Below are 27975 nucleotides of genomic sequence, written 5' to 3' on the forward strand. Positions count from 1 at the left end.
TCCCCCAGCCTCACCTATTCCCACCTTTCTCTTAGACACCCTTGGACCTAAGGCTTCCCCAGACAGAGCTGTCCATGTGTTCCACTCAAATGTCCCCCACCCAGAATGTGCCTGAGGCTGTACCTTGCACCCTCCAGGATGCAGAATGAGGCAGCCAGGACCAAGTGAGTTGTAAAACGTTGCTTTAATGTTCCAGTGCTCCTATTAAAACAAATCCCAACCTATTAGAGCAAGAATGCTCCCATCCTAACCTTTATTTCCAATTTCTGTGTCCCCAACCCAAGGCCACAGCAACCACAGCTAGGAACTGGCTGACACCAGGACAGGGACCCATTTTTTTTTTTTTACTCTCTGTGACTTCAAGACAATGTGATGAACAAGATCCCAGTCCAAAATCCAGGACCTAAACCTGCTAAGGTCATAAGCTGGTCATGGAAGACATCATCTTCACTGGGGTCCAGAGGGGCCCAAGCTTGCCTGCCCCCAAAACCTGGCCAAGGCCAGCCTCAGAATCCAGTCCAGCAGGAACCAGTGCAGCCAGTACCTCACACTTCTGATTCCAGGCTGGAGATCCGCCTCCAGGTACAGGACCTTGAAAAACCTTGTGTTCCGCAGGCTTCCCTGCCGACGACCTCTTCCAGCATCCCATTGTCCCTGTAGCCCGTGCCTAGCCCCAGGGTCCTGCCTCTGTGTGATGAAGGCTCACAGGCTCCAATGAGCCAGGGACTGTGGCTGGCAGAGGGTAGAGGGTGACGGCAGACAGTCCCCCAACAGAATGGCAGGTGGGTGTGAGTGTGCAGACAGACTTGCTGTCTGGGCTGCCAGGTGGCTACCCCTGTTGGTATGCCCTCCACACAGGCCTCCCGGTAGAACGGCAGCCGCATCGACTGTGCCTGAACCAAGTGCCTACAGGATGGCCGGCTTTGGGGGCATGGACAGGCACAGGCGTGACCGGTGCACCTGGTAGGCAGCGGGTTGGATCGAGTAAAGGCTTCTGCCACCGAGGTGGGCAGGGAAGCATGGCGAGGGCGCGGACCCCGGGCCCAGGCCGCGCGCAGCAGAGCCTCCCGCCGAGCCAGCTGCTCCGGCCCGAGCAGCGGCAGGTCGTCAGGCTCCGGGGGCTCCGGGAAGAGCTGGAGGAAGGGGCGCCCGGACCTTTCCGCTCGAGGGAAGGAGCTGTAGTGGCAGTGTGCGTGCAACAGGGGGCGCTCCGGGAGAGCACGCCTCTCGGAGGCTGAGAGGTGCTTCCCCGGCGGCCCGACTCTCACCGGCCACCGTGCATCCCAAGTATGCCTGCAGGATGCTCGGGGCACATTGGGCAGAGGCGGCCCGCACGTCGTGGGGCGACTCGGGGGCTGAGGGGCCCTGCGCACTACTGGGGTGCGGCTCCCACCAGGAGGCCCCCAGCAGCTCGGACTCGGTAGTCCCGGAGGACCCGGGGTGGATGACCGCGGGCCCGAGCAGGTGGGAGCAAGTGCGCGGCGGTTGCTGCCCCAGTTCTCGATGGTGCGAGTGGCGCGGTCTAAGGAGCTGCTCACATCTGCGGTGCTTACCATGTCTCGAGCAGCCTGCAGCATTTTCAGCACATTGGCCTGGGCTGAGCCGGCTGTAAGGTCCGGGCTGGGCGGCCGTGCAGGGCTGGGGAGGGTCTGTACTCCGTTGAAGCAGCTGTAAATGCCCTAGTCAATAAAAGGGAGACAGGCTGTGAGCTGAGTCGCCTTCTCAGGGACCAGCCACCACTGTCCCAGGCCTTGTTCCAAGCAGCAACCTTTAAAAGATCCAACTGTGTGCTCCCTGTATGTCAGGCAACCTGCTGTTCTGCAGATGAATGAGGTATCTGGTTTACTCATTCTAAGGACATGGCCTAGCAATGGCGGGGGAATTCAAAGCCAACTGTGCGGTGAAGGCGCAGTACACATTTCATCCCAGCACTCAGGAGACAGAGGCAGGCGGATCTCTGTGAGTTTGAGCCCATCCTGGTCTACAGAGCGAGTTTCAGGACAGCCAGGACAGAGAAACCCTGTCTCTAGGGCGGGGGGGGGGGGGGGGAACCAAAAACTGGCAAACCACACCCCTTCCCAAGTCGGTAAACGGGTCCACAGCCAGCTATGTTGCTGTGCCTGATGCCAAGACCTGTATAGGAAGAGGCAGGCACCCACCCTGCTGAAAGCCAGCAGGAAGTCCAGCTGGGACGAGTTGGGCACTGAGTGGCGAAGTTTCCAGTAGACCAGGTGCTCCCAGGCAAAGACCAGCAAGGCCAGCCCCATGGCCACCAGCAGCATGTAGAAGACACCTGCCATGTTGTCGATGTCCAGCTTGCTGCTCATCACCTCATTTTTCTCATTCTGGCAGATCCCCGAGAGCCACACAGTCTCCAGCTTCTGAGTCTCCCCTGGTGGAGAGAACATACAAGACTCGGGAAGGCCGCCTTCAACAAACCGACCAACACTCCCCCAAAGCCTAGCTAGAGGACCATTTTACATCCTTTTTTCCTAGTTGGGGGGGGGGGTTGTCCAGCAGAGGCAGGAGGGGGGCAGCCAATAAGCACATAGAAAAAGCTGCAGAATTTATGTCAGCCTTACATCCTTTATCTGCCCATGCCCATATGCCCAGTAAGGTAAAAAGCTGCAGAATTTATGTCAGCCTTACATCCTTTACCTGCCCATGCCCATAGGCCCAGTAAGGTCTTGGGTTGGTTGTTACTTTGTTTGTTTTGAGACAGGGTCCCAGGTAGCTCAGGCTGGCCTTGAACTTGACAGTAGACGAGGATGAGCTTCCTGCCTCCACCTCCCAAATGCTGGGATTACAGGCTAACACAACCACGAGTGGCAGTCAAGGCTTGCCAGTGAGTTAAATCTTAGTAGTCACTCACTCATTCACTCCTCATCTTATGCTCTGGACCGCTGACATGCCAAGCACCAGCTGGTCCCCTGGGAAGGCGCAAGCACTCTTGTTTGCTCTCATTATTACGGGGAATGTATGGTATTGACAGTGTCTTGGGTTTGAGGTTATGGGGGATTATTTTTATTTTTAACTGTATGTATTATACATATGTATGTGCGTGGGTATCTTGTTGAGTACAGGTGCCAGTTAAGGCCAGAGGTATCCAGTCCCCCCGCAGCTGGAATCAGTCAGTCGTGAGCTACCTGATGTGGGGGTTAGGGACCAGACTCAGGCTCCTTGCACACAGCCTTAGCTACTGAGCTGTCTCTGCCGCCCCGAGGCATAGGAGTGTTTTGTTTTATTTTGAGACAAGCTCTTGATTTGCAGTCCAGACTTCAAACTCATGATCCCTGCATCTCGGTCCCAAGCGTGCCAGCATTACAGGTGTCTACTCGGCTCAGACAACAATTTATCGCTAAGGCTGGAACTCCTGCAGACTGAGAGCTTTCCCTGGGTTTAGCACGGGCTGGGCTGGCCAGTCCAATCAACAAGGCCTGCAGCCAAAGCTAACCTGCCTCCAGCTTGGGAGTAGGCCTGTGTTTGGCCCTCATCTAGGGAAGAGCAGGAGAAGGTTCTTGAGGGAGGTGCTCAGCCACTCAGAGCCCCCTGTCAGGCAACTTGAGTGTTTTCTTGCCTTCCTTACCCTTTGGGGGAACCCCCAGCTCAAGTTACCCCTTCTGAGATCTCATCAGTTTTTCCTCATACTTGTACCCCAGCTGCTCCAACCTCAGCCCCAGAGGCCTTTCCCTGTGGAAGCTCTGTGCACACAGACATGATGGTGGAGATGCTGACAACCTCAGGCTCTTTGGTCCACCCTGGGCCCTTCCTAAGTGGTGGTACTCACCATCCCCCAGGAACTGCAGGAGTGCCAGGTCTATGGCTCGCTTCCAGTGGGAGTCTTTCTGCATGGCAATGCCATAGCCAGTGGTGGCAAAGACCTTGCCAGACCCAATGGTGACCAGCTTACAGCCTTCGTCCTTGCCCGCCATGTAGTTGAGGACGGCAGCATCGTAGATAAAGGCATCCAGCTTCCTAGAGACAGGCTGAACCCTCAGGGCCAGGGAAGCATCAAACCAGGGCCTGGACAAGGGTCTGAATACAGGAGCCTGCAGCCACCATCAGCCCTTTCAAAGGACCCCTTCCTCATTCCTCAGAGAGGCTAGGGGACTCTCTGCCTCAGAATATACAGTCAGTCCATCTGCTCATCCCCTTTTGCCCTTAAGATCATGCAAACTTTATAATCGTTGCCTCAACGTTTCACTTGCATTTCTGGGTCATAGGGTAAATATTCATTTTCACTTTCAGCTCCACTCTGCCTTAAGACCTTGTCGTCCCTCCCCAGGAGTCCCACAAGACAAGCCAACTCCACTGTCTCCACCTTAGGTCTCTAAGAAAGGGATGCCTAAAGGGTGCCTCCTGGGGAGACATGGAGCCAGAGGCAGAGGAGGGTGCAGGGCTGAGGACCCACCCCATCTTCAGGCTTGTGAGAGCATCCTCCACCGAGCGCTGGTTGAACTTGACCATGTGGCTGTGCATGTCACGATAGTTGCTACGGATGTTCCTCTCTGTGCTGCCGTTGGGCACCGTGCCAAAACGGAAGGGTGGGTATTGATCTTGAGGCCTCTGAAACTATAGGCAGAGAGCAAGACACTCCCACCCTCTTCACCTGGCTTCCCCGGGTACCAGAGCCCCAGCCCCAAGTCTGACTTGCACAGCCTTAGACACAGCCCAGGCCTCTCCTGGCTTTTACAAATGCAAATTCAGAAGCCTGCAACAGGTGGAGACTTAGCCAAGGCCACTCAGCCTGTGGACCCGGATCTTTCCTCCCAAGCCCCCAGATTATTCCCACTCCAGCCTTAGTTCAAAGCCCTCAGACTCTGTTTGTCCTGCGTCTGCCCCTCTGAGGTCTATCCCCACCCTCCACCTGGCTGTGGCCCAGGAACCTTCTTGTCACTAAGGCCCGACACAGTGTCGATGTATTGCTCCTGGATCATGAAGGCTGCCAGATTGGCCGTGTAGCTGGCAAGGAAGATGACAGCGAAGAAAGCCCACACCAGGACCATGATCTTGCTAGTGGTACCCCGGGGGTTCTCGATGGGAACAGAGTTGTTGAAGACCAGTGCCCACAGCAACCACACGGACTTGCCAATGGTAAAGGATGGTCCACCAGATTCTGGGGAGTGAGAGGTTGCGTGTTGGGGCTTTCCTGGCCCACAATGAGAGGAAGGGCTCAGGGCCTGGTGGAAACCTCCTCACCGGCCATTCCACGCTGCCCCTCCACCCAGGCCCATGTAGCAGCTTACTCTTGCCCTTGGTGAGGTTCTGGTTGTAGCTGACAGGGCTGAAGTACTCGAACATGAAGACAGTGATGGCGACCACCGTGAGGCACATAACAAACATCATCACCCACACGGCAGGGCTGTAGGGTTCTGGGGACCAAGGCAAGTGGCTCAGAGACCTCGGCCCCACCCCATTCCAACAGTCCTGAGCAGCAACAGCTGGATACATGTGCAAAGGAGGGGCCTGGTAGCCCTGTAGGTGGGGCTAAAGGCCCCTGGTCCTCAGAGCAGCCAAACCCACAAAGAGCCTAAGGGAGGACAGTGTACAGCGTCCAACACTTCCTCCTTTCTTCGGCTGTGAGATAACATGTCACTCCACTCTTTTTTGTTTTTGTTTTTCGAGACAGGGTTTCTCTATGAAATCTTGGCTATCCTGGACTTGTTTTGTAGACCAGGCTGGCCTCAAATTCACACAGATCCACCTGCCCTTGCCTCCTAGAATGCTGGGATTACAGGTGTGTGCCACGGCACCTGGCTCACATCACTCCATTCTTAAAGTGTGTGTGTGTGTGTGTGTGTGTGTGTGTGTGTTCGTGGCTGGCCTGGAACACACTTATCACTGTGTAGACCAAGCTGTCCTTGAACTCACACAGATCCTCCTGCCTTTGCCTCCAAAATGTTGGGTTCAAAGGTGTGTGCGAACACTCTTGGCTTTCTTAGAGCAACCCAGCAAAAAGGGGCAGAGTTGGGGTCTCACACTGGCTTAGCCAGCTCTCAGCCCCTCCCCAGCATCCCACCTGTCCGCACAGCTCTCTGAGCCACTTCATGCAGCAAGCCCCACCTGACCTCCCATACCTCCCAGAAAGGGAGGAAACACAGTTTGTGCTGCAGCCCTGTACCTGGCTGGGGGGCCGGGCACAATAGGGCCGACCCCACGAATTACAGGGTTCCTAATGGAGTAAGAAAACCATTAGCATCACTCAAGTGCTCCCCACATGCTTCATCCTTGGTCCAGGGCCCAACCCGAAGCGCAGCCTATGGCCAGCCTGCCATCCTTCCCAGAGGCTCCATTGGCCTGTCAAACTCTTCTCCCCTGACCTCACTCACAACCCACTAACATTAGCATCACTCCCTCCACTTCCTCTTCACTCACCCCCCACCCCACCCCTCCCAAGATTCCCAAGGATAACATGCTTGGCTTTGAGGGTCCACTTGGAAACTTCACCTCTCCGTTCATACCCCACCCCCTCCCCGGCACCCACCCCCGGACCACTGTGCTCAGGCACTGAGCACCCAAACCTCACCCAGAAAAGCTGAGGGGGAGACAGTTCCGTTGCTTCTAGCCACCATCACACTGATGCCGGTCTCCACAAAAGGCACAGAGAAGTCTATAACCTCAGAGCGCTCCTCATTGATGGTGAGGGAGCCGATGGCCATGTCCGCCCGCTTGTAGTATACCTAGGGGGTCAAAAGGGCACCAAAGGGGTCCCCCCAAGGACTCCAGCATCCCCCCTCCCCTAGTCCTCATCCAGGAAGTGCATCCTACACCCACCACCGGGTCCTCAGAGTTGAGGTCCCAGGACCTCCCTCATCACTGCAGAGCTGACAGCCCACATGGCTGAGGGAAGAATGAAATCTGGCAGCGAGCAGGGTGGCCCCCAGCTGAACCTGCGCTGGACCTACCTCTCCGATCATGCCGTTCCACACACCGCGCACCCTTTTGCCATGCTTGCCGTTGGTCACCAGGTACAGGTCGTAGGAGAACTTGACCACCTTGGCCAGCTTTTTGAGGATGTCGATGCAGAAGCCCTTACAACAGAGCTTGGTGTAGGGGGTCACGTCCCCGCTGCTGCAGCCACCACCACGAGTCAGAGCCCGTCATGAGGCTCAACCCCAGCTGCACACACACACACACACACACACACACACACACACACACCACCCAGCCTGCCACATGATCCCCGGCCCCACCCAAGCATGAGACACACACGGTAGCTGACTCTCCCATGGAAGCACCCAGCTCACACCAGACCTGAAGGTGTGGTTGCTCTGTCTACGGCAGGGCACCGTGTTGGGTACACAGCCACCTGTGCCAGGGTCAGGGCTCTCCACGATGACAAAGGGCCGTTCTTCCAGTGTGGCCACCGTCAAGTGCCGGCTGTCTACCACAGGCTGCAGAGAAGTGCTGTAGCGAGGCCATACTGGATACTTCATGTACAGGACCCCGTGATCCCAGCGCCCCACCTGCAGAGGACAACCAACCTCAGCCAGAACCTGCAGTACCGCTACCGACCCGCTACTCACTAAACAGGGCTTCTGGGGACCATCTGCCAAGGCCAAGAACCCTACAGATATCCAAGGCAGACAGATTAGGGAGGCTTTCGGCAAAGGCATTTGCAAGACAGAAAAACAGGCCAAGGGCTGAACAGGGACACAAGGGCAGGCTCACCACATCCTCCTCTAGGCCCTGGGCAATGTGATCTCCAAGGTTGTCATCACATTGTTACTGGCCCAAAACATCTTCCTAAAGCTGAGACTGTCTTGCCAGGCTCACTTCCCCATGACCTCAGCACAAGGTGTTCCACCAACATCTCCCCATTTTTAACCCTGCCCCCAAACCATCCACCACATCATTTAATAACAGCCTTTTGTCTACACCAGGTTAGCACCCTTTCCTACTGGACTCTCACTGGGCCCTTCACCCCATCTTTCGTAACGCCTTCCCTAGTTTCTTTTGAAAACAGAACAAATTCTTGTCTTCCTCTCTCTCGGCTCACTTGCTGTTTTGGGTTGATAGTTTTGTTTTCTTTTTATTAGGGGGCAAAGCAGGTTCTCACACATAGCCCTGCTGGCCTGCAACTTACTGTGTAGATCAAATAGATCAAGCTGGGCTTGGGTTCGAAGCAATCCTCCTGCCTCTGCCCCTTGAGTACTAGGATTACAGGCATGACTAACCACCCCTGCATCCATGCCGTTTTGCATACATCTCTACTTAAGCATGGATCTCTCCTTATTCTACTTAATTACACGCCCATCTGGCCAGCACAGACATGGGTCACTCCTCTAGGGCCAGGACTATGTAACAGATATGCTTAAGTTCAGTCATGCAAGGAAAGTAGGGGTGGAGTGGGGAGACGCCGTGACATGGGACGTGGGGACTAAACCATTGAGGAGGCCTCAACGGTTTCCCAGTAAAGGATGTTTCAGCTGAGAGATAAACAGAGGGACTCTGCTCAGCTGTGGGAAAATAAGAGGAAACAGAGGGCCCCTGGGCTCACCCACTTCTCACCATCTCCCAGAGGCGGTGCCGGTTGAGGGCTATCACAACCATGGTGGGCTGGACCAGGTACCCACCAGGGCTGAAGGAGAAGTCTCGGCCCTCCCAGGTGACATTCAGTAGGTGCCTGGGGAGATGAGGTGGAGAGATGCCAGGGTGTCCCACGACCCCAGGATGTGCTGTCTAGGACACATCACACCACCATCATAGGGCATTTGTATGCTTACTTTAACAGTCTCCTTGTGTTGACCTCATGGACCCTAAAACCCGCTATTTCATTAGATAAGGATTCTAAGGGCCAGAGATCTAAAGGAACTTGACCCCAAGTGTATGCTAGTGGGACGTACAGAGAGATGAGACCGGGGCCCAAGCTCACTGCCATTCGAGTCCCGTGAGGCGGCCCACATGACTGGGTAGGTGTTCACCTGTAGAAGGCCTCCCTGGCAGGGCTGACAGGTCCGGGGTGACTTCGGCAGTCCCCAGACGGGGCTGGCAAGGTGCCGTACTGGCGTTGGTAGCTGTGGGCACCCAGGGCCAGAATGGCCACACCGTCACGGACCTTCTGGCGTAGGCTAAGGCGCCAACTCTCGGTGACCACACTGATGAGGCCCACCGGGAAGGCTGCCGGGGGCGCGTCGGTGCTTCCCAGGGCCAGGTTAGGCACCAGCCACACGTGGCCGGGTCCCACCAGGCCGGCCTGGGCAGCCTCGGCGAAGAGCACCTCGGCCTCCTCGCGGGAGCAGTAGGCCACCAGCACGGGCGCGTCGACCTGACGGAGCAGGCGCTGAGTGCGCGCTCGCGGCCCGCCGGGGCCCAGCTCCAGCGTGAGCACGTCCAACAGCCGCCAGCTCAGGTAGCTGGCGTCGGCGACGGCGCGCACACCCTCGAGGAAGAGCGCGTGGCCCGGGTGCAGACTGGTGATGACGGCGAACGCGCTCCAGTCGTATTCTTCCAGCACCTTGAACAGCACCTGCAGCTGCTGCTCCAGGGACACGCCCAGCTGCAGGAAGGCGGAGCCTGGCTCCTGAGGGCGGGGCGGAGTGAAGCGGGGCCTGAGTGAGCAGCCGGTCAACAAGCTTCGTCCCCGTGCCTCTGACCCCACCTTTCCCTGTCCCGGAAACCGAGTAGGAAGTGCCTCAGTGTCCCGAGTATCCCTGAACTGGGGCCAATTGGAGTCACCTGGGGAATTTTACGAATTAAAATTCTGGCCCCCAACCTGACCCTGCTGCACTACGGACCAGAAACATCAGCACCATCAGTGAACTGATTAGAAAGCACCCCAACACCTACGGCATCCATTAGAATTTCGGGGTGACCCCTGGAATCTGCCTATGAACAAGTTCTTCTGGTTTTCCCCTGAGCCCTCGGATTTGAGACCAACAGAATCTGAGGCCTGGAATTAACAGCTTGAGCCTCAGCGCTCTCTGTAAGCAGCATGAGAGCCAAAGTCCTGGGAGCTGAGGCCCAGCCCAGAGATAACAGGAAAGCACCATCCTGCCCAAAGCCCCGGAGTGGGAAAGTCCCCCTTTCACACCACCTCTACCACCCCAAAGCTCACAAGCACTGCCGGCTTCCCTGAGCAGCACGGCACATGGGAGACAGAAGCAGGAGGGACGTCACAAATTCAGGACCAACCTAGCCTACACAGCAAGTGCCAGACTGTAGCCCAGGCTATAGATTGACACCCTATCTCAAAGAGAGAAAGCGCAAAAGTGGAGACTTGGAAGCCATAGCCACCAGCCACCGTGTGTGAGCTGATCCAAGCAAACAGACTTAAAAATAAACATGGGTGACATTTATGAGGTGGTGGGGAAATGTGGACCCTGGCTGGATATTTGAGGAGGCCGAAGGATCTTTGTTATTTATTTTAGACATGATAATGTATGAAGTTTTTTTTTTTTTTTAAGCTTTCGTCTGCTGGAGATACACACTGAAATATTTATGGGTAGGATAATAAGCTGTCTGGACTTTTGCTTCCAGTTCACCACAGCAGAGGAAGAGCTGGGCAGGAAGGAGCCCGGGGAGGAGACCCCGGCCAAGGGGGACAGAAGGTAGGTAGCGAGCCTTTACACTCCGTCCATAAATGCTCAAAAGTCTCTGTGATGACGTAGCAGTGAAATAGAAGCAAATCAAGCCACTGTTCTCCCTCACCTCCTTCCTTGACTCCCTTACTTAGAAGATAGCTAAAGGCTTCCCGAGTGGTGTGTCCCGCCTCCTTCTCCAGCCTTCTCTCTGTCATCCAAAGCTCCGAGCACATCCCCACACCCCTCCCAATTCCCCCTTAGCTTCGGGTCTCAAAGCAGACATCATTTTGTTTGTTTGTTTTTTGGTTTTTTGAGACAGGGTTTCTCTGTGTAGCCTTGGCTGTCCTGGACTCACTTTGTAGACCAGGCTGGTCTCGAACTCACAGCCATCTGCCTGCCTCTGCCTCCCGAGTGCTGGGATTAAAGGCCTGCGCCACCACCGCCCGGCACAGACATCATTTATTAAGAAGTCATATCTGGCGAACACCCTATCCAAACAGACCCTGTGAGGCTCCTTCCCTGGGGGCATCTGTCTTTCCTTCAAAACGCCTCTGTCACTTGGGATTATATGTGAATCTGTGTTGGACACTTTCTCCCCAAGAGACCAAGTGTGTCTGTCTTCGCCTTGCCTGGAGCAGTGACCTGGCCCTGTAATGTCGTCCCTTGCAGATGAACGCTGATTATCCCAAGGGTCTGAGGCCTGCCCAATGACAGCTGGAGAAGCAGAGGAGGTAGCCTGGCCACCACTGCTGGAAGGCCATCTGCCCACCTCATCCAGGCACAAATGTGACAGCAGCAATTTAGGGCACCCTTCCCACAGTCTCCCTGCCGTCCCTCTTCACATCTTCAGCCCCACCCAGTCCCAGCTTCCAAAGACCTCCATTGCTCCCTAATCCAAACTCAGCCCTGGACCCCAGCTTTAGCCTAGCTCTGGGCTCAGGGAGGAAGGGGTGGGGATTTAGACAGGCACCTTGGGGGTGAGGACCACAGCAGAGCCTCCACTGATGCTCAGGATGGGCACGTGCGTCTGGGAGGAGACGAAGTCCAGTAGCTGGGCCACGGCCTCGGTGTCCACGTTGTCCTCAAAGACGATGCCGTGGACACGGGCAGCGCCCAGAAGCCCACAGATATGAGTGAGGATGCTGCTGGGGTTGGTATTGTTGACCCCAACTGTGAGTGGCTGGATCTCCAGAGGCAGGTCCAGGAAGTTCTGGGAGGTGAGCCGAGTCCGTCCCTGGGCCTGCACTGGCCCAGAGCTGCCAAACACCACTGCCACTGTCACTGCCTGTTCTTCCTGCCCTGTGCTCAGCCCTGCCCAGGCACCAAGGAGTGAAGTGAGCAGCAGGGCCGGCCCCAGGGCCCCACCCATGTCCACTGGACGGTCCTATAGAGAAACCAGGACAAGCAGAGAGAAAGATCGATGGATAAACAGGAGGTCAGGACCAGAGAACACACAGAGGACAGAGAAGAGAGACCCTCCCTCCACAGGAGAGGCAGACACAGACAGACAGACAGACAGACAGACAGACAGACAGATACAGAGAAAGAGGCAGGTTAGCTGAGCATCCCTAGGGTACCTCAGAGAGGCAAGAACTGGGGAGAACAGAAGAAGCTAGAACAAAGTTTATCACCCTTGTTATAGGTAGGTAGAAAGGCCATAGTGCTCAAACACAGTTCTCTGGGCTCTACCCTGACAAAGACACTGAAATGTTAGTGTGTTGTTCAAGAGCACCGAGCAGAGGTGGACAGAGTTGAGTTCAAATCAGGTGTGCCACTTACTACCTGTGTGATCTTTAAAAAAAAACAAACAAACAAACAAAAAAGATTTCAAAACCGTGTGAAGATGTGTGTTCCTGTGTGGGTCTGTGCACACGTGTGTGAGTAGCTGTGAAGTCCGGAAGGAGGGGATCAGGTTTCCTGGAGCTGTGTTGCTACAGGTACTTGTGAGCAGCCCGACTTGGGTGCTCGGGTTGAAACTTGGGTCCTCTGTAACCCCCAAGCCATCTCTGCAGCCTCGGCTGTGCAATCTTTGAGAAGTCCCTTAGCCTTTCCAAACTTCCAGAACAGGAGATCCATTTATTCACTGCCATGAGCAGTGTGCCCTGTAGGCAACAGCCCCTCTGCCGCATGAAGAGAGGTCGAGTCCTTTTAGCGCTCCTATGACCCAGCCCACTCCAGAACAAATACTACTGCTCAGCCTGTCCTGCGTACCATGGACAGGCGCTGGCCCTCTGCTGTGTGGCTCTGTCTGACAGAAACTCTCCTCTAGAGCTTTGATGTCATTGCACCTTTCCCTCGTGGGGCTCATTTAGGACAGCCCTCTAAAGCAGGGTGGCCAAGGCCGACTCGTTTGGGTTCAGGACACCCGAAGCCCTGAGGTATCTGACTTATGCCCACTATATTACACATACCACTGCTGTGTACAGAATCTTTTTCACACCTAACCTAAGGGCCCGAGTGTGTCTGCTGCACAGATCCATTCTGGACGGAGACCAAGTGGGAGAAATCCGACTCCTGGGTGCCTGCAGATGTAGCTCACAGCCACTCTGTCCAGTTCCCCTCCCACTTCTAACAGAACTAACCAGGGAGAGTCAAAGGAGCGGGCCTACCAGGAGGTTTGCACACCGTGCTACAGAAATGCAGATTAAACTCAAGCAGCCCAACCCGGGCACCTGGCATCCTCCATGGCTGGGGCTTGGGGGGCTCACGGGGCAGTCCTGGCTCCTTCTAGACCTTTCTTTCCTCTGTTCTTCAGGCCACTACGTCTCTCCCTTTTGCTCCGAGTCTAATTTCTTTGTGACACCCCACAGAGGCATCCCTCCAGCGTCTCCACTTCCCTCTAAGGAAACGGGGCAAAGAAATGCAGGGGTCCCCAGGGACTGTGCAGGAAACCTCTTCTCCTTGCCTGGAAAGACAGCTCTGAAGGAGACCACAAAAGAAAACTTTCCAGCTACTCGGTACACATGTGTGCAGATCGCCTTCTGGGATTGAGTTGCCTGATGGGAAGATGGTAACACGGGGGGGGGGGGGGGGGGGGAGACGTGGTCCCCCGGAACTCCTAGTCGGAGCTGCAGCTCCAGCGACTGCTATGAGTTCCTCCCACCTCCCTCCTCTAAACTCAACGTCCTTTTCCATCTGACAGTGGCATCACCACGCCCCTTGCAGCATGCCTTCTCCTAGCCAAGGATCTAGCACTTGTTCACAAAGGTATAAGGAGCTGGCAACAGCCGACGGTTTTTATCCTTGACAAGTGAGATGAAACTTAACAAGGCAAGGCTTTAAGCTACTTAACAGGCCAGGTGGTAGCAGTCCAGGCTAAGAAGAGAGCCTTGGTGGCAAGGAAGGAGTTCTAAAGAGTCACTAGAACTTGTGAGCGCTCCCCGTGTCTATGAATGGCAGCTCGGAGGCATAATTGAGTCTGAAATGAGATCCCAAGTCGCACCACACCACCATGTGACGTGGACTCTATCATTTCCTCAAAGGGCACTGTCATGCTCACTGCTCCTTTGAAGGCCTGTTCCTTTAGGTTTCCCCCCCCCCCCAGTGGGGAGCCACAAGCTCCCCCGACCTCTGTCTGTCTGTCTGTCATGGGCTCTCTTCACCTGTGCTGACCAATGCAGTCGTCCCAAGCACACGGAGCCTGAAATGCTTCTCTGTAAAGTGAGGTATGCTGTCAGTACAAAGGCATGCTGGATATTGGAGATGGTGTGAAAAGTGTGTAAAGCAGTGTGCAAACTACCTCAATACTGTTCTTTTTTAAAATTTGGTGTGTGTATGTGCATGTGTGTATGCATGTTTGTGTGTGTGTGCATGTATGTGTGTGCACATGCACACATGTGCACATGCATGTTTGTGGTGTACTCAGATGTGTACAGGTGTGCATGTGCATGGGAGGGCCTGAGGCATGAGAAGTCTTCGTGGCTTACTCCCCACCTTATTCACTGAAGTAGTCTGTCCTTTGAATCCAGTGCACTGGAATTACAGGCAAGCTACAGTGCCCATCCAGCATTTACATGAGCTGTGGGATCCAGACTCCGGCCCTCATGTTATATGGGAAACTCATTGTCCATTGAGCCAGCTTGTCAGCTCTTTCCACTAACATTTTTATATTCACTACCTGTTAGATAATAGTTTGGATATATTGAATTAAACTATAATATTAAGCCAGGCATGGTGGTGAACTCCTTTAATTTCCAGTCCTCAAGAGGCAGAGGCAGGTGGATCTCTGAGTTTGAGGCCAGCCTGGTCTACAGAGTGAGTTCCAGGGCGGGCAGGGCTACAGAGAGAACCCAGTTAAATAAACAATCTATACTATACTATTAAAATTTCATCCGTTTCTTCTTTTCATTTTATTGGTTTATCTATTTTGAGGCAGAGTTTCATTGTATAGCCCCTACTGGCTTAGAATTCACCACGCAGATCAGACTCACAAAGATCTGCCTGCCTGTGTTCCTAGTGCTGAGATTAAAGATATGTGCCCATCACACCTGTATCTTTTCTCTTTTCTTAATGTTGGTACCAGAAAATTTAAAAGCACACACGTGCCTCCTGTTTTATTTTCTTCAGACAATGTGAGTCGGGGGAAGGCTCAGGTTGTCTCCCAACCCTGAAGGCAGGCTGTTCCTTGCTGCTTTCCTCCACTGTGAAAATATCCTCCTGGGTTAAGGGTAGGGAGGAGGGGAAACCTGAGGCAGATTGGAGGGGTTGAAAGCCAGCAGGTCCCTGAGCTCACAAAGCAGTGTGGCAGGACACCGCCTCACAAGCTCATACATCCTATTCTGTGTCCCTGGCCCCCAACCTCTCCTCCCCATCTGCTTCCTGCCCTCCTAGCGGCTAGAGCCTTCGCCTGGTCCCTGTGACAAGTGTCAAGCAGGATGGCACCTCTCTAGTGCCCACAAATGAACTACCAATGTCCAACAAGCTAAGCCAAACCCAATCTCCTCTCCTCCCTGGATACTCACCCCTGCTAGGCTAGTGGTACGAGGTCTTCTTCATCTACTGGCCTTGCTTCCTGCTGCTCCTCAGCTCAGAGAAATCGCCTCCTAACAAAATGCTCTTGTCTTTCCGCACCCAAAGTTTCTCTTCCACAGGCTTCTGCCCCTAATCTTGATTCATCAACTCTGGACCCCCAGGAAAAAGACAGGGTTTCTCCCCCCTCAGGTCCCCACCATTATTGAATCCTTTTGCATCTCTGATGACACTTTCACCCAAAGGGTCTTTCAATTAGTGTTTGCTGAACACCTTATCCCAAGTACAGGGGAGAGATTGTCAGTGCCCAGTCCTTTAGGACACTCTGCACTCCTTGAAGGATTCCACCAACTCCACATGTTCAGGGACCTTCTCTCTGCTTCCACCAACCCCCCAGTCACATGCAGGCTCCTTGAAAAGGCCGTGTATACACACATACACACACTCATCTGACCCAGGACACTAATGAATGACACCCCCCCACACACTCCCAAGTCCCAGAAGCTCTGGTCCCAAAAGCTAGTATCATCCACCTCAGCTGATGATTCCTGCCAGTGAGAGACCCTCACTCACTGTGATGACCCTTCTCTACCGTTATCTCTTTCCTTCATTGCTCGCTAACGCCCCAGTCGCCTGGAAAGAGAGCCCCTCTATGTTGTCCACACCTGTGGGGACACCGAGTCCTGCCTCTTCCAATACTAACTGCCCCCTCCCAGCTGATCCCTCTCAGCCCCCGGGGGCGCCCCGCCCCCTCCCCTTGCCAGAATCTTACTCTGGGGCTGTGAAGTTCGGGGTATTTTTAGGCCGGCGATAAATAATTCATAGGGAACGTGGCATCTGGCTGCCCCTGGGGGAGGAGGGGGCGCGAGCACCGAAGAGCCATCGTCACTTGCCGCTCAAGGACACTCGCGATGCAGCGGAGGCAGTGGCGGTGACTCCGGGCGCCGGGACCCGCGCCACGCCTCCTGGCGGCCAAATTGAGCACCACGCACTCTGAGCCCCTAGCCGGGCCAGTGCGCCCCTGAATTCTTCCCCCAACCCTAGCCCCCAGCCAACTGCCCCAAGTTAGGTCTGTATCTCAAGCCCTAGGGCAAGGGATGAGGGAGTTAGCCTGGCAGGCGAGCCTATGGGTCAGGACCCAGCGCAGGTGATCCTCCAGAGTGAACCCTCAGGCGTCCAGTTTCCGGCCGACCTTCCCCCTTTCATATTTTTTATTCCCAACAACTTTAGAAACTAGCTCAGAGTCAGGCGCTGGACCTGCTCCAAAAAGCCAGTGGGATGGCATGTTCTCCAAATACGGGTTTTGGGTTTTTTTTCCTTCTCAATTTTTCTTGTGGCTGGGGGTGGGGGTGGGGTTGCTGATGGGGCCAGGACTGGGCCACCAACTGAAGACGGAGGGTGCTTTACCAGATGTCCCATTGGGAAGGGAGGGCTGGAAAACAGAGTGAGCAAATGGGGTCAGCATCCGACCCAGCGGGAATTTCTGCCTCTCGCCCAGCAGGTCCTTTGAAGGGTCGCCAAATGAGCCCTTGGGAGATTTGCAGCACGCTAGGTGCCTTCACCTTTGGCAGTCCTCCCCCTGCCTGCCTAGGCCAAGCACAAAAAGCCTTCCGCAGCCGGAGACTCTGGGCTTCTCCTCTCAGCCGTCGGGGAACCTGGTTGAAGCCCCAGGAGACCACAGCTGCCAACCGGTGCTTCCAGGGCCCAGGGCACCCGGGGCGCAGGCTCTCCAGTGGCCTTTTCGGCCCACTCTCCTTTGGGAGCCCTCGGAGCCCGGGGGGACCCAGGACATGGGGTTCAGCATTTGGAGAAATCCTGTCACCCCAGAAACCCACTGATTTTTGGAGGTCAGGGGATGGAGTGTTAGGAGCTACCAGGAAAGGGAAGGGAAGAGGTGGGAAGCGGAGGGCCTGGGGGACTCACCCCAAAGAGGGAGTCGGTGAAAGGCAGATGCGTGCAGCAGGTGCCCAGCAGGGACCAGCTCGCCAGTTGCCACAGACCCCTTTGTGCTCTCTGAGCTCTGTGTGCTTTTCAGCTCCCAGAGCGCTGGTAGAACCCAGCCTCGGCCCTAGGTCTTAGCCCCTGCCGGGTTCCTTGCCCCAGCAGCCGGCTTCTACCTGCAACAGTTGGACCGGGGAATCCAGACTCCCGCGTCCGGGGACTATGCCTAGTCTGGCCGGGCCACCGCGCCAGGCAAAGGGAAGGAGGCTCAGCCACCCTAGGGACAAAACGCCTTGAGCCCTACGCCCGCGTCCTTCCCCGCGCGCCCGCGGACAGTCTGTCACCCCAGCCTGCCTCTCCTTGCCTCCTCTGCGCCGGGGTCCAAAAGTCCGGTTCGCCTCCCGAGGGTCGCGGTCCCTCCAGGCCCCTGTCTCGAGCTGGCCGGACTGTCTCGAGTGCCCCGCATCTGTCTCTACCGTCCTTGCCCGTGCGACACTGGAGCCCCGTAAGTTGCCCACGAAGTTGGCGACCCCCACTCCCCGCCAGACCCCCGGCCGCCACTCACCCAGGGAAGGGGCGCTGCACACACGCCCAGAACACGCGACTGCCTCCCGCGCGATGCTCGTCCCGGAGCCAGCCCCCTCGAGCTGGCACGCTGGCTGCGAGCTCGGCGGGCACCGGAGCCGGGCGCGGCGGGACTAGTGCGGGTGGCGCGGCCTGGATGCCGCCCGCCCCCGCGCCCGGCCCGCGCCCCGCGGCCGGGATGTGTCCCGGGCTGCGCAAAAGCGCACCTCCGGTTCTTGGGGCTCACCAGCCGAAAGTGATGGAGCTCGCCCGCCACCGGTCGCCTCCGCCCCGCCCAGCCCGCCCCAGCCGGCCACCGGCGCCCTTCTGGCCCCTCCAGGCCCCTCCCTTCCAGCCTGTGCTCCTAGTTGGCCCCCTGTCCTCTCTCCTGCTCAGGGACCCTGTCCCCTGACCCGACTCTCAGAGGCAAGGGAAGCCTCAGAGAAAAACACCAGCTTGCCAGGAGCCCTGGGTTTGAGCCCTTAACTCCCTAGCTGTGTGACCTTGGGCCAGTTAATTTCGAGGCTCCTTCAGTTATAAAGTAAACCCAGCATCTTGCTGCCATAAGAGGCCGTAGACTGCCGTAGGCTGAAGTAGTTTTTTGAAAAGGCGCGTAGATTTGTCTGGAAGCTTGAAAATGGAAAGGTACAGAGCGTGGAGATTGGCGGGCCAGGCCAAGCCTGCCAGCAACCAGGAGAGACGCAGGGCAGACTGGGGCAAGCTCTGCCCGGTGGTGCCCTCACGGGGCCTTTTTTCTCTTCTTTTGTCACTGTTTCTCTGTCCTGGGGGCGCCAGGCAGTGAGGCCGGCAGGGCAGACAGATAAGGGACTCAACATAGGTGACTGAAGTGTAAACTGAAGATGGAGAGACCACAGCAGCTGAGCAGACAGGAAAGGGAGGGTGGGTGCATGCCAGGTCTGACTGCCAAGCCCCACCCCCACCCCCATCCTGTCCCCAGCCCCCCAAGCCTCATCCCCAAGAGGCTCTGTTTCCTGGGTTCTGTCTGGCAGCCATAAGCAAACTGGGGCCAGAAAGTGAGTAGCCCGTTAACCAAGGCTCTTAGGTACAGCAGTTTTATTTCCATCGAGTTCCGAAATCCATAAGGAAGGAAGCAGGACCGGTATTTCCAGCTCAACCCCACACTGGGAGAGCTCAGAAGGCTCTGGAAGGGCCACAGCTCAGCCTCCAGAACAGTCAGCACAGCCCAGACAGCCCAGGCCCCTCCTCCTGCGCGGCTCTTCTCTTCCCAGTGGAGGCTGGGGCCCAGGGTCAGTGGCCCAGCAGCTGCAGCATCTCTCGTGGATCCACCAGCTTCTCCCTTGGTTTCCCAGTGCCCTGGCCTCGAGAGACCTCCTCAGCATCCAGCTTCTCCCAGTCTGAGAAGGAAACTGGCCGGACCCCTAAGGCAGATAGGAAGCTGAGCTAAGGCCCCTCCTCTCACAGGGTAAACGTCCCAAAGACAAAGACAAGCCGCCCTCAGCCCTCCCCACCCCCAGACCTCAGCCTTAGGCTCAGACCTCTTTTGCTGAGCAGAGCTTGAATGGCTGAATAGCCAGGTCTGGGGTCAGAGGGCAGCAGCCCCGCCTTCAGGTCCTGCAGCAGCACCTGGCTGGTGAGGAAGCTGTCAGTCATGGTCGTGGTGATGACACCTGTGGGTCCCCTCTTCACCCAGCCACTGCAGTAGAGGCCTGAGGGGAGCAACAGAGAGAGGGTAGCTGAACACTGACTGGCAAGTTTGTGTCCCAATACACACACACACACACACACACACACACACACACACACACACACTCGTGCATAAACATTCCTCCATGTCTCCCAGTTGACCCCAGAGACCAGGTCCACTATGGCTGCTGTTTCACCATGATAGTTTGTGTGTGTGGTGCACACCTTTAATCCCAGCCCTCGGGAGGCAGAGGCAGATGGATCGCTGAGAGTTCGAGGCCAGCCTGGTCTACAAAGTGAGTCCAAGAAAGCCAGGGCTGCACAGTGGAACCTTGTCTCAAAAACCAAACCAAACAAACAAACAAAAAGGTGTGCGCCATTATGGGGGGCCCAGGATAGACTTCACTTGTCTTATCATGGCATCCTCCTTTCCTCAGCTTCCGCGTAGCTGAGACTTGCTCACCACAGCTCAGCAGGCCCTTCGTAATATTTACTGAATGAATAAACAAGATGAGCACAAGGCTAGGCAGACTGACGCTCCCCAAGGACAGAGGCTCTCTCCCGCCAGTGTCAGCACTGGCCCAGGGCAGGCCTCGGTAAACTTTTATTGAATGGCGTCCCAGCTTGCCTGAGAGCTTGCCTAGCGGGCAGGAGGAGGGAGGGCTATGTTCTAGAACTGGGCCTATCCCATGAGCTGTGTCTCAGACTACATCCCTGCAGAATGAGTGGTCTTGGGACACCAGTCTTCCCGCCTCCCATCATAAGTAGGTGCCCGGCCTTCTCCTGCCCTCTCACCTGGTACATTGACAACCCGGCCCTCTACGTTGGGAATGACTCCAAGCTTGGGGTCAAAGGGCACACTGGGGTCAATGGGGCGGCTCTTATATCCAACGCTGCTCAGCACCAGCCCACAAGGGAGGTCCTCCACATCTCCTGTGGGCACTGCCCGAGTGGACTCACCAACACCCTATTGGGGAGAATGTGGGTAACACCAGGTTGGGATGTGGGAGACCTAAACAGGGAAAGTTTGGGTAACATGAACTCACTTCCAATCTGGTAAGTGCCAGGCGGATGCCTGCTACCCGTCGCCCATCTGGTGTGGGAAGCACCTGCTGGGGGCTTCGGAAAAAGCGAAGGCCCCAGGCTCGGGAGGCCGTTGCCTGGCGGGCAGCCTCTTCCACCCCTGGCTTCTCTGTGGCTGTCCGAAGCAGCAGTTCTGTCAGCCGCCTCCTTGGACGGGGGACATCTATCAGGAACATGGAACGTTTCAGGGCTGTTCCTGCTGGTCACCCTCCCCCAAGCCTTACTTAACCTAGGACATCCCCTTCCTGTGAGCTGGGGGGGCGGGCTGGACTTGGCCCCTCACCCTTAATTTTGTCCTGGAGGCCCAAGAAATCCGAACGATCCAAAATGGGCCGGGTTCCTGGCAACTGAATCATCTCTCGGAGCTCCTTGAAGGTGAGGATGGGAGTAAGGGAGGAGGTCAGGTCCAGAACCGCCGTATGGAAAAGACCACTCCCCTGTTCCACCCAGGGAAGCGGCTACGCCCAAGGGCTCTGTGGCAGTCCCGACACATACCAAGTGGAAACTTCTACTTGGGACCCTGGCTCCTCCCCTTCTGGACCCAGTACCTTAATGGTGAAGGCCACTTGCAGGGGTCCACGCCGGCCCACTATCCACACAGTCTTCACCTGACTCTGCCTCAGGACCCCCAAAGCCGCCTCTGTGATGTCTGTTTTCTGGCACGAAAGGAGGAGGCTCTTAGGGCCAGGCAGTGGAACATGAGACTGAGGCATGCGTATCTCTGTGAGTTAGAGGCCAGCCTGATCCACACAGTGAGTTCCAGGCTAGCCAAGGCTACATAGTGAGATCTTGACTCAAAAAAAAAAAAAAAAAAAAAAAGGTGAAGGGAGGGCTTGACTTGGGGAAGGGGACTTGGCCAGGCCAGTCGGGTCTAGTTCCCACTCTGATCCAGAGAAAGCCAATGGCCCAAAAACTATCCCGCTGCTCCCCCTGGTGGCTACATAGAGCATTGACGCCAGCACTGCAAATGGCTCCTAGGTAACTGGATTCCCGCTAATTCTTCACCCAGTAAGCATTTACTGACAGAAGAAACACCTACACAGGACAGCCTGGAAAACCTCTTGGCAGAATAACTAGTTGAGCCAAGAATGAAAAGGGAGGATGTCAATTCTTAGCTAGCAGGTCAGTCCGGATGTTCCAAACAGGGAGACTATGTGCAAATGCTGTGGCACGCAGGAGTGTGAAGGTATCTGCCTGCACTCATGCAGGAAACAGGCACCGGGCTGTTTGGAGGGGTGAGACCTGAACCCCACAGGCAGGGGCATTCTTTGCTCAATGTGCTCCTACTCCCACCCCTCCAGCCTCTGACTGGCCCCTCACCTCTAGGTGCTCAGGTGGGGTCAGCAGGATCCGGGCCACATCCAGAGCCACGTTCCCCTGTCCCAGAATCACGGCGGTGTCACAGCTCAGGTCTGGTGCCAGCTGGAGGAGAAAGGTCTTGAAAGGGTGTCCCTACGCCCAGCTCCAGTCAGGCTCCAGACACCTTAGGCCATGTCGGCTATGCCCTCAGGCTGCCCTAGGCAGTCCACTCTACCCCAGCCACCTCTCCCGCAGCCCTGCAGAAGCTCTCCACGGCTGCCCTGACTTAGTGATTGATGTCTCACATCTCCTCAGCTTGCTCCTCACTGCCTGAGGCCTCAAACTCTTAACACCTCAGGGATGTCCTGACTCCAGCCAGAAGCATCAAAGGTACCCCCCCAAACTCACCTCCTGATTCTCGGGGAGCCCATTGTACCAGCCCACAAAGGCTCGGGCTGAGACCACCCCAGGCAGCTCCTCACCAGGAATCTCCAAGGTTTGGTGGTCCTCTGCTCCGTAACTCTAAGGAAAAGACGCAGCCCCCACCCGGGGCCCAAGGCCTCAGCACCAGCCTCCTCCTGCCTCCCAGCAGCCCTTTCCACCCACCACCTTGCAACCCCTCCTCTCACACCCCACCACTCGGCACTCACCAGCACCACGGCATGGTAGGCTTCCTGAAGCTCCGAAACCGACACGTCCCTGCCCACTACCACATTGCCCCAGAAGGCACAGCGGTCTGAGCGGGCTGTCTGTGTAAACGTGTTGATGACATTCTGCCAGGCAGCAGGAGAAGGGACATCAGAAGACAGCGCAGCTCCTGGGAGCGTGCCAGCACCACTGTCACCCCATGACCCCCCAGGATGGAGCTAGGGTCCCATCACACAGAGAGCCATGGGTCACTCTATCATGTCAGGGAGCCTCTGTACCCTCGTCTTTACCACCTCCAGCACCACCCTGCTCACCAAGAGACAGACACCCACCTTTACTTCGGGATGATCGGGTGCCACACCAAAGCGCACCAGGCCGAAGGGCACAAGCTGCTTCTCATAGATGTCCACGTGGGCCCGGGTGTGGTGCTGTGGGGAGAAGCACAGCTGCTGGGCTCAACGGGGAGGCCTCCCATCCCCCAGACAGAGCAAGGAAACCTGAATGGCTAAGGAAGCTGGCCCCGGCCACCCAGGAGCAGAAAGAAGGCCCCAGCTCTCCTTCCACTCAGGTTAAGGGCTCTGGAGGAACAGGCGCAGCCAGACAAGCTGAGGTCAGATCTCAAGGACTTCTGACAGAGAAAGTGAGGAACTGGAGGTATCAGGAACTCCTCCCCAGGTCAGATGTAGAGCTTCGCCTTCTAGAAATGCTGGCCATGGGATCTGAGAACCTGCCTTACCGCTCAGGCTCCAGGATGGTACCACTGGGGCAGGGGTGGGGCCACAGCTGGGGCATGTGGAGACAGACAGTGGCAGTGGACCCACTCCCAGCTTTAGAAAGAGTCTGGCTAGTTCAGCTGCCCGAGGTATGACACCTGTCCTCACAGAGCACTCTGCAGGGTGCAGGGAGGATTTGAGATTGCAATTGGCCAAATGAGCCCCGCCTGGCTCTGCTGCCACCAACAGAGTGAGCCTGGTAAAGTCCTAGGACAAGGCTAGGCCACAGTCGCCTTGTCTGTGGACTGCGAGGCATGGGGAGGCTAGGACGGTGAGAGAATCGGGGAAGAGAGTTGTGACGGTAAGGCCTGTGACCTGTTGACCTGTTCCACCATGGCAGATGAGTTCCTGCCACTCCCCCTGGCCTTCGTCCAAACCCTGCTTCTCTCTCTTCCACTGCCTGCTCTGAGTCCAGACCATCTGCCTGTTTTGTCCTTGGCCAGCCCACAAGTGGCCTCCCAAGTCACCCCTCTCAAACGCCGTGGAAACTGAACCCACCAAGAGCTCGGGCCATGAAGCCAACGGCCACAGAGCCAGGCCCAGCTCCACCACTAACTGCTTTGTCCCAGGGACTGTCCCGTCCCCCAGGGTCACACTCAAGGCTGAGTGAGTCAGGCCCAGGCATTCAGCCTGCGGCTCCCCCAGTGTGAGGACACCATGGCCTCACTCAGGATCCTTACAACTGCTGCTGGGCCGCATTGTTTCTTGTTCAAAACCCTCCCCCATCCTCTCTCCCGGCCACTGCTCAGCCCTGCTTGTCACCCCTAACACAACCTGGCCTCACCGTCTCCATCTTCCTTCCACAGAAGACTCTCGCCCAGCCCACCTCCACAGCAGGCCTGATCTCACACACAGACCCATCGTCCAAGAAACCTTCTCTCTCTCTCTCCTGCCAACGGTTGTTTCTCTGTCCCTTTTCCTAAAAAGGGCAGTCTCTGAAGGACTTCTGGTCTGGGGTTCTCTGTTCCTCCTGGACACACACTCAGGACACCCTAGGGAGGTCTTACCTACTCCATCCTGTGACTTCAGATTCCTGCAGGTCTGATGTGGCCTCTCTATCTCCCCCCCCCCCCACTCTATCTCTTTTCCCATCCTGAGACCTCAGGATCTGAGAAGTCTTAATCCACACATCTCAGCCCATCCTTTGTCCCCTCCCTTCTGCCCTCTCCTTCTGTGTCCCCCGCCATCTCGGCCCCTGGAGTTCAACCACAGCACTTGGCGCCCCCTTTCACCTTGTCCTATTAGTTCCATATCCTTCCCCTCAACTCCCTGCCCTCTGGGCAAACAGCCCTGCTGAAGGCTACCCATCAGGAGAGCATTCCAAATGAAAACTGGGCCGAGGGTGCAGCTAATTGGTAGAACCCCTATCTACCGCTCACAAGATCCTGTGTTCAATCCCCAAAAGGATCCAAAAGACGGCTCCTTGTTTTTCCTTTCTTAAATATGTTTTTTAAATTATGTGTATGTGTGTGTGTGTGGAGCATATGCATGTAAGTACAGGTGCCTGAAGAGGCCAGAAGATGGGTTCAGAGCCCCTGGAGTTGCAGGTGGTTGTGAGCCACCTGCCGTGGGTGCTGGGAACCAAACTCCGGTCTTCAGGAGGAGTCTGCACTTTTCACCACTGAGACATCCCCCTCCACCATGTGTTTCAGATGCTTCAGTGAATCCAGGTTCCCATAGCTGTGGAGACCAGAATCTCCCAGGGCCTTTCCTTAAAATTGCTGATTCTGAGGGTCCCACAGAGTCTGAGTAAATCTGAGCTGGGCCTAGAAATGTTCATTTAAACAAGACTTCCCCAGCACGGGAGATGGAGACTGCTCAAAGAAAGCCACTCAATTCTACAGTGGTTCTAGGCTCCCTGTGGTCTGGGCCCCAGTAGCCTCCTCAGCCCTAGCTCTCACCTCTTCGCCCCTCAGATACTCGATAACCCCCTGAAGTAGGCTGGGGGATGATGCCAAAGGGCTCTTCCTCATGCCCGAGGCACTCCTGCTAATCTTCACACCCTCCACAAAATGCAGTTTGGACACCTCTCCCTCTAGACTGGCTCAGGGGTCAATCCTAGTTTAAGCTCTAAGACAACCTTGAAAGGCGGCCACCTCAAGCTAGAATGTCAGGTCCACAAATACAAGAAACCACACCCATGTGCCTGCAGGTCAAGAATCTGGCCTACTGAGAAGACTCCAAGAACTCCCCACTTTCTCGGCCTATTTTCTCCCCCTCAGCTAACACAGTCAGTGCCCCTTACAAAGAAAGCCTCCCCGACACCACCCACCTACCCCCCCCTTGCCACCCCAATCCTGAAGACCCTTGAGTCTCCATCCCAGAGGCCAGGCTGTCCTTCAGCAGTGGCCTCGCATTCCTGGTGGACTCCTCACATCCGGGCCAAGCCCACACAGGGTCTTCAGTGCACCTCACATGTACATTTTCCGGACAACAGAGCCTGATCACGCTGACCTGTGTGCATCATTGTAAGTAGCTGTGGGGTCATGAATGAGTCACTTCTCAGCAGTGGTCTCCATGAGACAGACCTTTCTAGTATCAGCCCCAGGTAAGCCAGGCCAGCGAGTCACTCTACTTTTCAGACATCTGTCTGTGCTGTCACTCTAACCGCCCTTTCTCCTGTCCAGGAGATAACACAAGTCCCTCTAAAGTTCAGACGCTGCCTCATCTCAGTCAATCTTGGTATCCCTTATTCTTTTTAAATATTTTATTATGTTTATTTATGTGTATATATGTGTGCATGTGTATGAATGAAGGTGCAAGCAGAGGCCGGAAGAGGATGTCGGATCCCTCGGAGCTGAGTTGTGAACCACGGTGTGGGTGCTGGGTACCCAACTCCCACTCCTAACCGTGGCGCCTTCTCTCCAGCCCCTCCCCCCTTCCTCTTTTGCCTTCATGTCTGAGATAGCCTTGTATATCTGGTAGCCTTGAGGCCTGCCTGGCAAGACTAATACTGAAAGCTTTGAGACCTTGGCCTTTAAAGGAGAGACTGGGCCTGGGGAGGGCTGGGGCTATGGGGAAGGCAGCAAAGCTGAGGACACGATAGCCTTGAGATGTACAAGGTTGGAGATGAAGAAATGTAAAAGAGGATGAGAGGAGGCTAAGGCCATCCCATAAGAATGAAAAAAAAAAAGAAGAAGAAAAAAAAAAGCCGGGGGGTGGTGGTGGCATACACCTTTAATCCCAGCACTCAGTGAGTCCAGGGCAGCCAAGGCTACACAGAGAAACCCTGTCTTGGAAAAAAAACAAAAACAAAGAATGAAAAAAGAATTCACTACTTAGAGAAGCAGACACAGCTGCCCACCTGTCATCAGCCACCAGCCATGGGACAAACACATTTCTCTCACAGCTGAGAGCGTAGGTGGGAGCCTCAGACCTAGGTGTGGAATCGGGTAGAAAGGACACAGCTTAGATGAGCTGGAAGCCCCCCTTCCTTATCAGGCAAGCCGAAGGCCTGGAGCCTACCCAGACCTGTGGTGAATGATGAGAAAGGAAGACGGAAGGAGCCACGGCTTACCTTCAGCAGGTGTTGGGCCGTGTAGAAGCCAGCTGGGCCACTGCCAACCACACAGATCTGAGGGGTCCTCTCCTGTGTGCAGAACTGATGGCAGAAGCCTGGGGCTAGGCACAGGAGGGGACAGCAAGGTCAAGTCAACGCTCTCCTACCACCCCAAACCAATTCCGTCCAACTGCAGCTTGCCCTTCGCCTTCGCCTGCATCCTCCCTTTTTCTGTTCCTTAAAGCTTCACCGTTTCATCTGAACGCCAGAGGCTGTCTTTATCCAGGACCCCATACCTCACCGATGACCATGCTATGCTGATAGGGATAGCCTGTGCCGGACCCCATTAGCCCCCCGAAGCTGTCCTGCACAGCGCTTCATTTTTCGTGTGGGGTTCCCTGTGTAGCCCCATCACGTTTCTATCTTGCTTTTTTCTATTCCTTCTTTTCCCACACAACTCTACTGTTCATATCCTCACCTCAGATTTCCCTGTTACCTCCATTCACCCCGCATCCATCACACATGCGGACCTCATGGTCTATGCTTTTAGCCTTTACTGACCCGTGTCTAACCCAGGACGCCTTACATCTCATTGCACAGACCTTCCCCTCTATGCATCACTCCCATTTCTCCAGCAAGATCAGACACCTTCAGCTTCGCCTCTCTCCAGCCCTGCCTCAGCCCTGCCTGCTCTTGATCTCAAGACCCCTGCTCTTGATCACAGGCCTCCCGTCACCCTGGTGCATCCCCAAGAGCCCTGCTCCTACTCGGAGTGCTCCTGGAGGGAGGAGGCCGGACCCGAGGCCACGCGGACCACCAGCGCCAGCAGCGCGGACCCATGGCTGAGAACAGCAACCAGCAGGCGGAACTGCGTGCAGTTACTCCTTAGTGCTGAGCTCTGGTCCTGCAGTCCACCGGGGACACTCCTCTGGGCCCGCCCATCACTGATCCCCGCCCCAAACCTCGCCTCCAGCGTTCTAAGAAAGCTCAACTTTTGAGACTCTACCTTGAT

At 55.9% G+C, this 27975-nt stretch overlaps 2 protein-coding genes across 5 annotated transcripts; both read right to left on the reverse strand.

Moving 5' to 3' along the window:
• Window positions 1-137: 137 nt before the first annotated feature.
• On the reverse strand, window positions 138-18255 carry GRIN2C (glutamate ionotropic receptor NMDA type subunit 2C). Of its 3 annotated transcripts, none has more exons than XM_084749403.1 (13): window positions 17998-18255; window positions 11494-11907; window positions 8925-9523; window positions 8512-8626; window positions 7255-7466; window positions 6906-7071; window positions 6527-6680; window positions 5247-5372; window positions 4887-5116; window positions 4412-4572; window positions 3788-4035; window positions 2160-2392; window positions 138-1679 (listed from the first exon to the last, which is right to left on the reverse strand). In XM_084749403.1, the coding sequence occupies exons 2-13, from the start codon at window positions 11890-11892 to the stop codon at window positions 546-548; spliced, it is 3777 nt and encodes a 1258-aa protein (XP_084605529.1). In that variant the 5' UTR covers window positions 11893-11907; window positions 17998-18255; the 3' UTR covers window positions 138-545. The 3 variants fall into 3 exon arrangements, with proteins under 3 accessions (XP_084605529.1, XP_084605528.1, XP_084605530.1); XM_084749402.1 differs by lacking the exon at window positions 17998-18255 and adding an exon at window positions 15485-16220; XM_084749404.1 differs by having other exon boundaries at window positions 142-1679; window positions 3788-3975.
• An 800-nt stretch (window positions 18256-19055) lies between these two features.
• FDXR (ferredoxin reductase) lies at window positions 19056-27958 on the reverse strand. 2 transcript variants are annotated; one of them, XM_084749574.1, is made up of 12 exons: window positions 27731-27957; window positions 26982-27085; window positions 23024-23119; window positions 22694-22816; window positions 22452-22565; window positions 22065-22166; window positions 21293-21400; window positions 21028-21112; window positions 20708-20907; window positions 20457-20628; window positions 19514-19684; window positions 19056-19396 (listed from the first exon to the last, which is right to left on the reverse strand). In XM_084749574.1, the coding sequence occupies exons 1-12, from the start codon at window positions 27801-27803 to the stop codon at window positions 19266-19268; spliced, it is 1479 nt and encodes a 492-aa protein (XP_084605700.1). In that variant the 5' UTR covers window positions 27804-27957; the 3' UTR covers window positions 19056-19265. The 2 variants fall into 2 exon arrangements, with proteins under 2 accessions (XP_084605700.1, XP_084605701.1); XM_084749575.1 differs by lacking the exon at window positions 22452-22565 and having other exon boundaries at window positions 27731-27958.
• Between the last annotated feature and the right edge of the window lie 17 nt (window positions 27959-27975).

Source organism: Acomys minous (assembly GCF_964271855.1).
Source record: "Acomys minous genome assembly, chromosome: 12".
NCBI classification, from domain to species: domain Eukaryota; kingdom Metazoa; phylum Chordata; class Mammalia; order Rodentia; family Muridae; genus Acomys; species Acomys minous.

Excerpts from the sequence above, each read along its gene's own strand:
- GRIN2C (XM_084749403.1), bottom strand. The coding sequence starts at position 11,892 with ATGGGTGGGGCCCTGGGGCCGGCCCTGCTGCTCACTTCACTCCTTGGT. Across the intron at positions 5,373-6,526 it reads CTCCCCCTCAGCTTTTCTGG|AACCCTACAGCCCTGCCGTG; the intron begins GTGAGGTTTGGG and ends CTTGGTCCCCAG. Across the intron at positions 2,393-3,787 it reads CCTGCAGTTCCTGGGGGATG|GGGAGACTCAGAAGCTGGAG; the intron begins GTGAGTACCACC and ends TCTCTCCACCAG.
- FDXR (XM_084749574.1), bottom strand. The coding sequence starts at position 27,803 with ATGGGTCCGCGCTGCTGGCGCTGGTGGTCCGCGTGGCCTCGGGTCCGG. Across the intron at positions 23,120-26,981 it reads CGGCCCAACACCTGCTGAAG|CACCACACCCGGGCCCACGT; the intron begins GTAAGCCGTGGC and ends TTCTCCCCACAG. Across the intron at positions 21,113-21,292 it reads AAGTGGCCTTCACCATTAAG|GAGCTCCGAGAGATGATTCA; the intron begins GTACTGGGTCCA and ends CTCACCTTCAAG.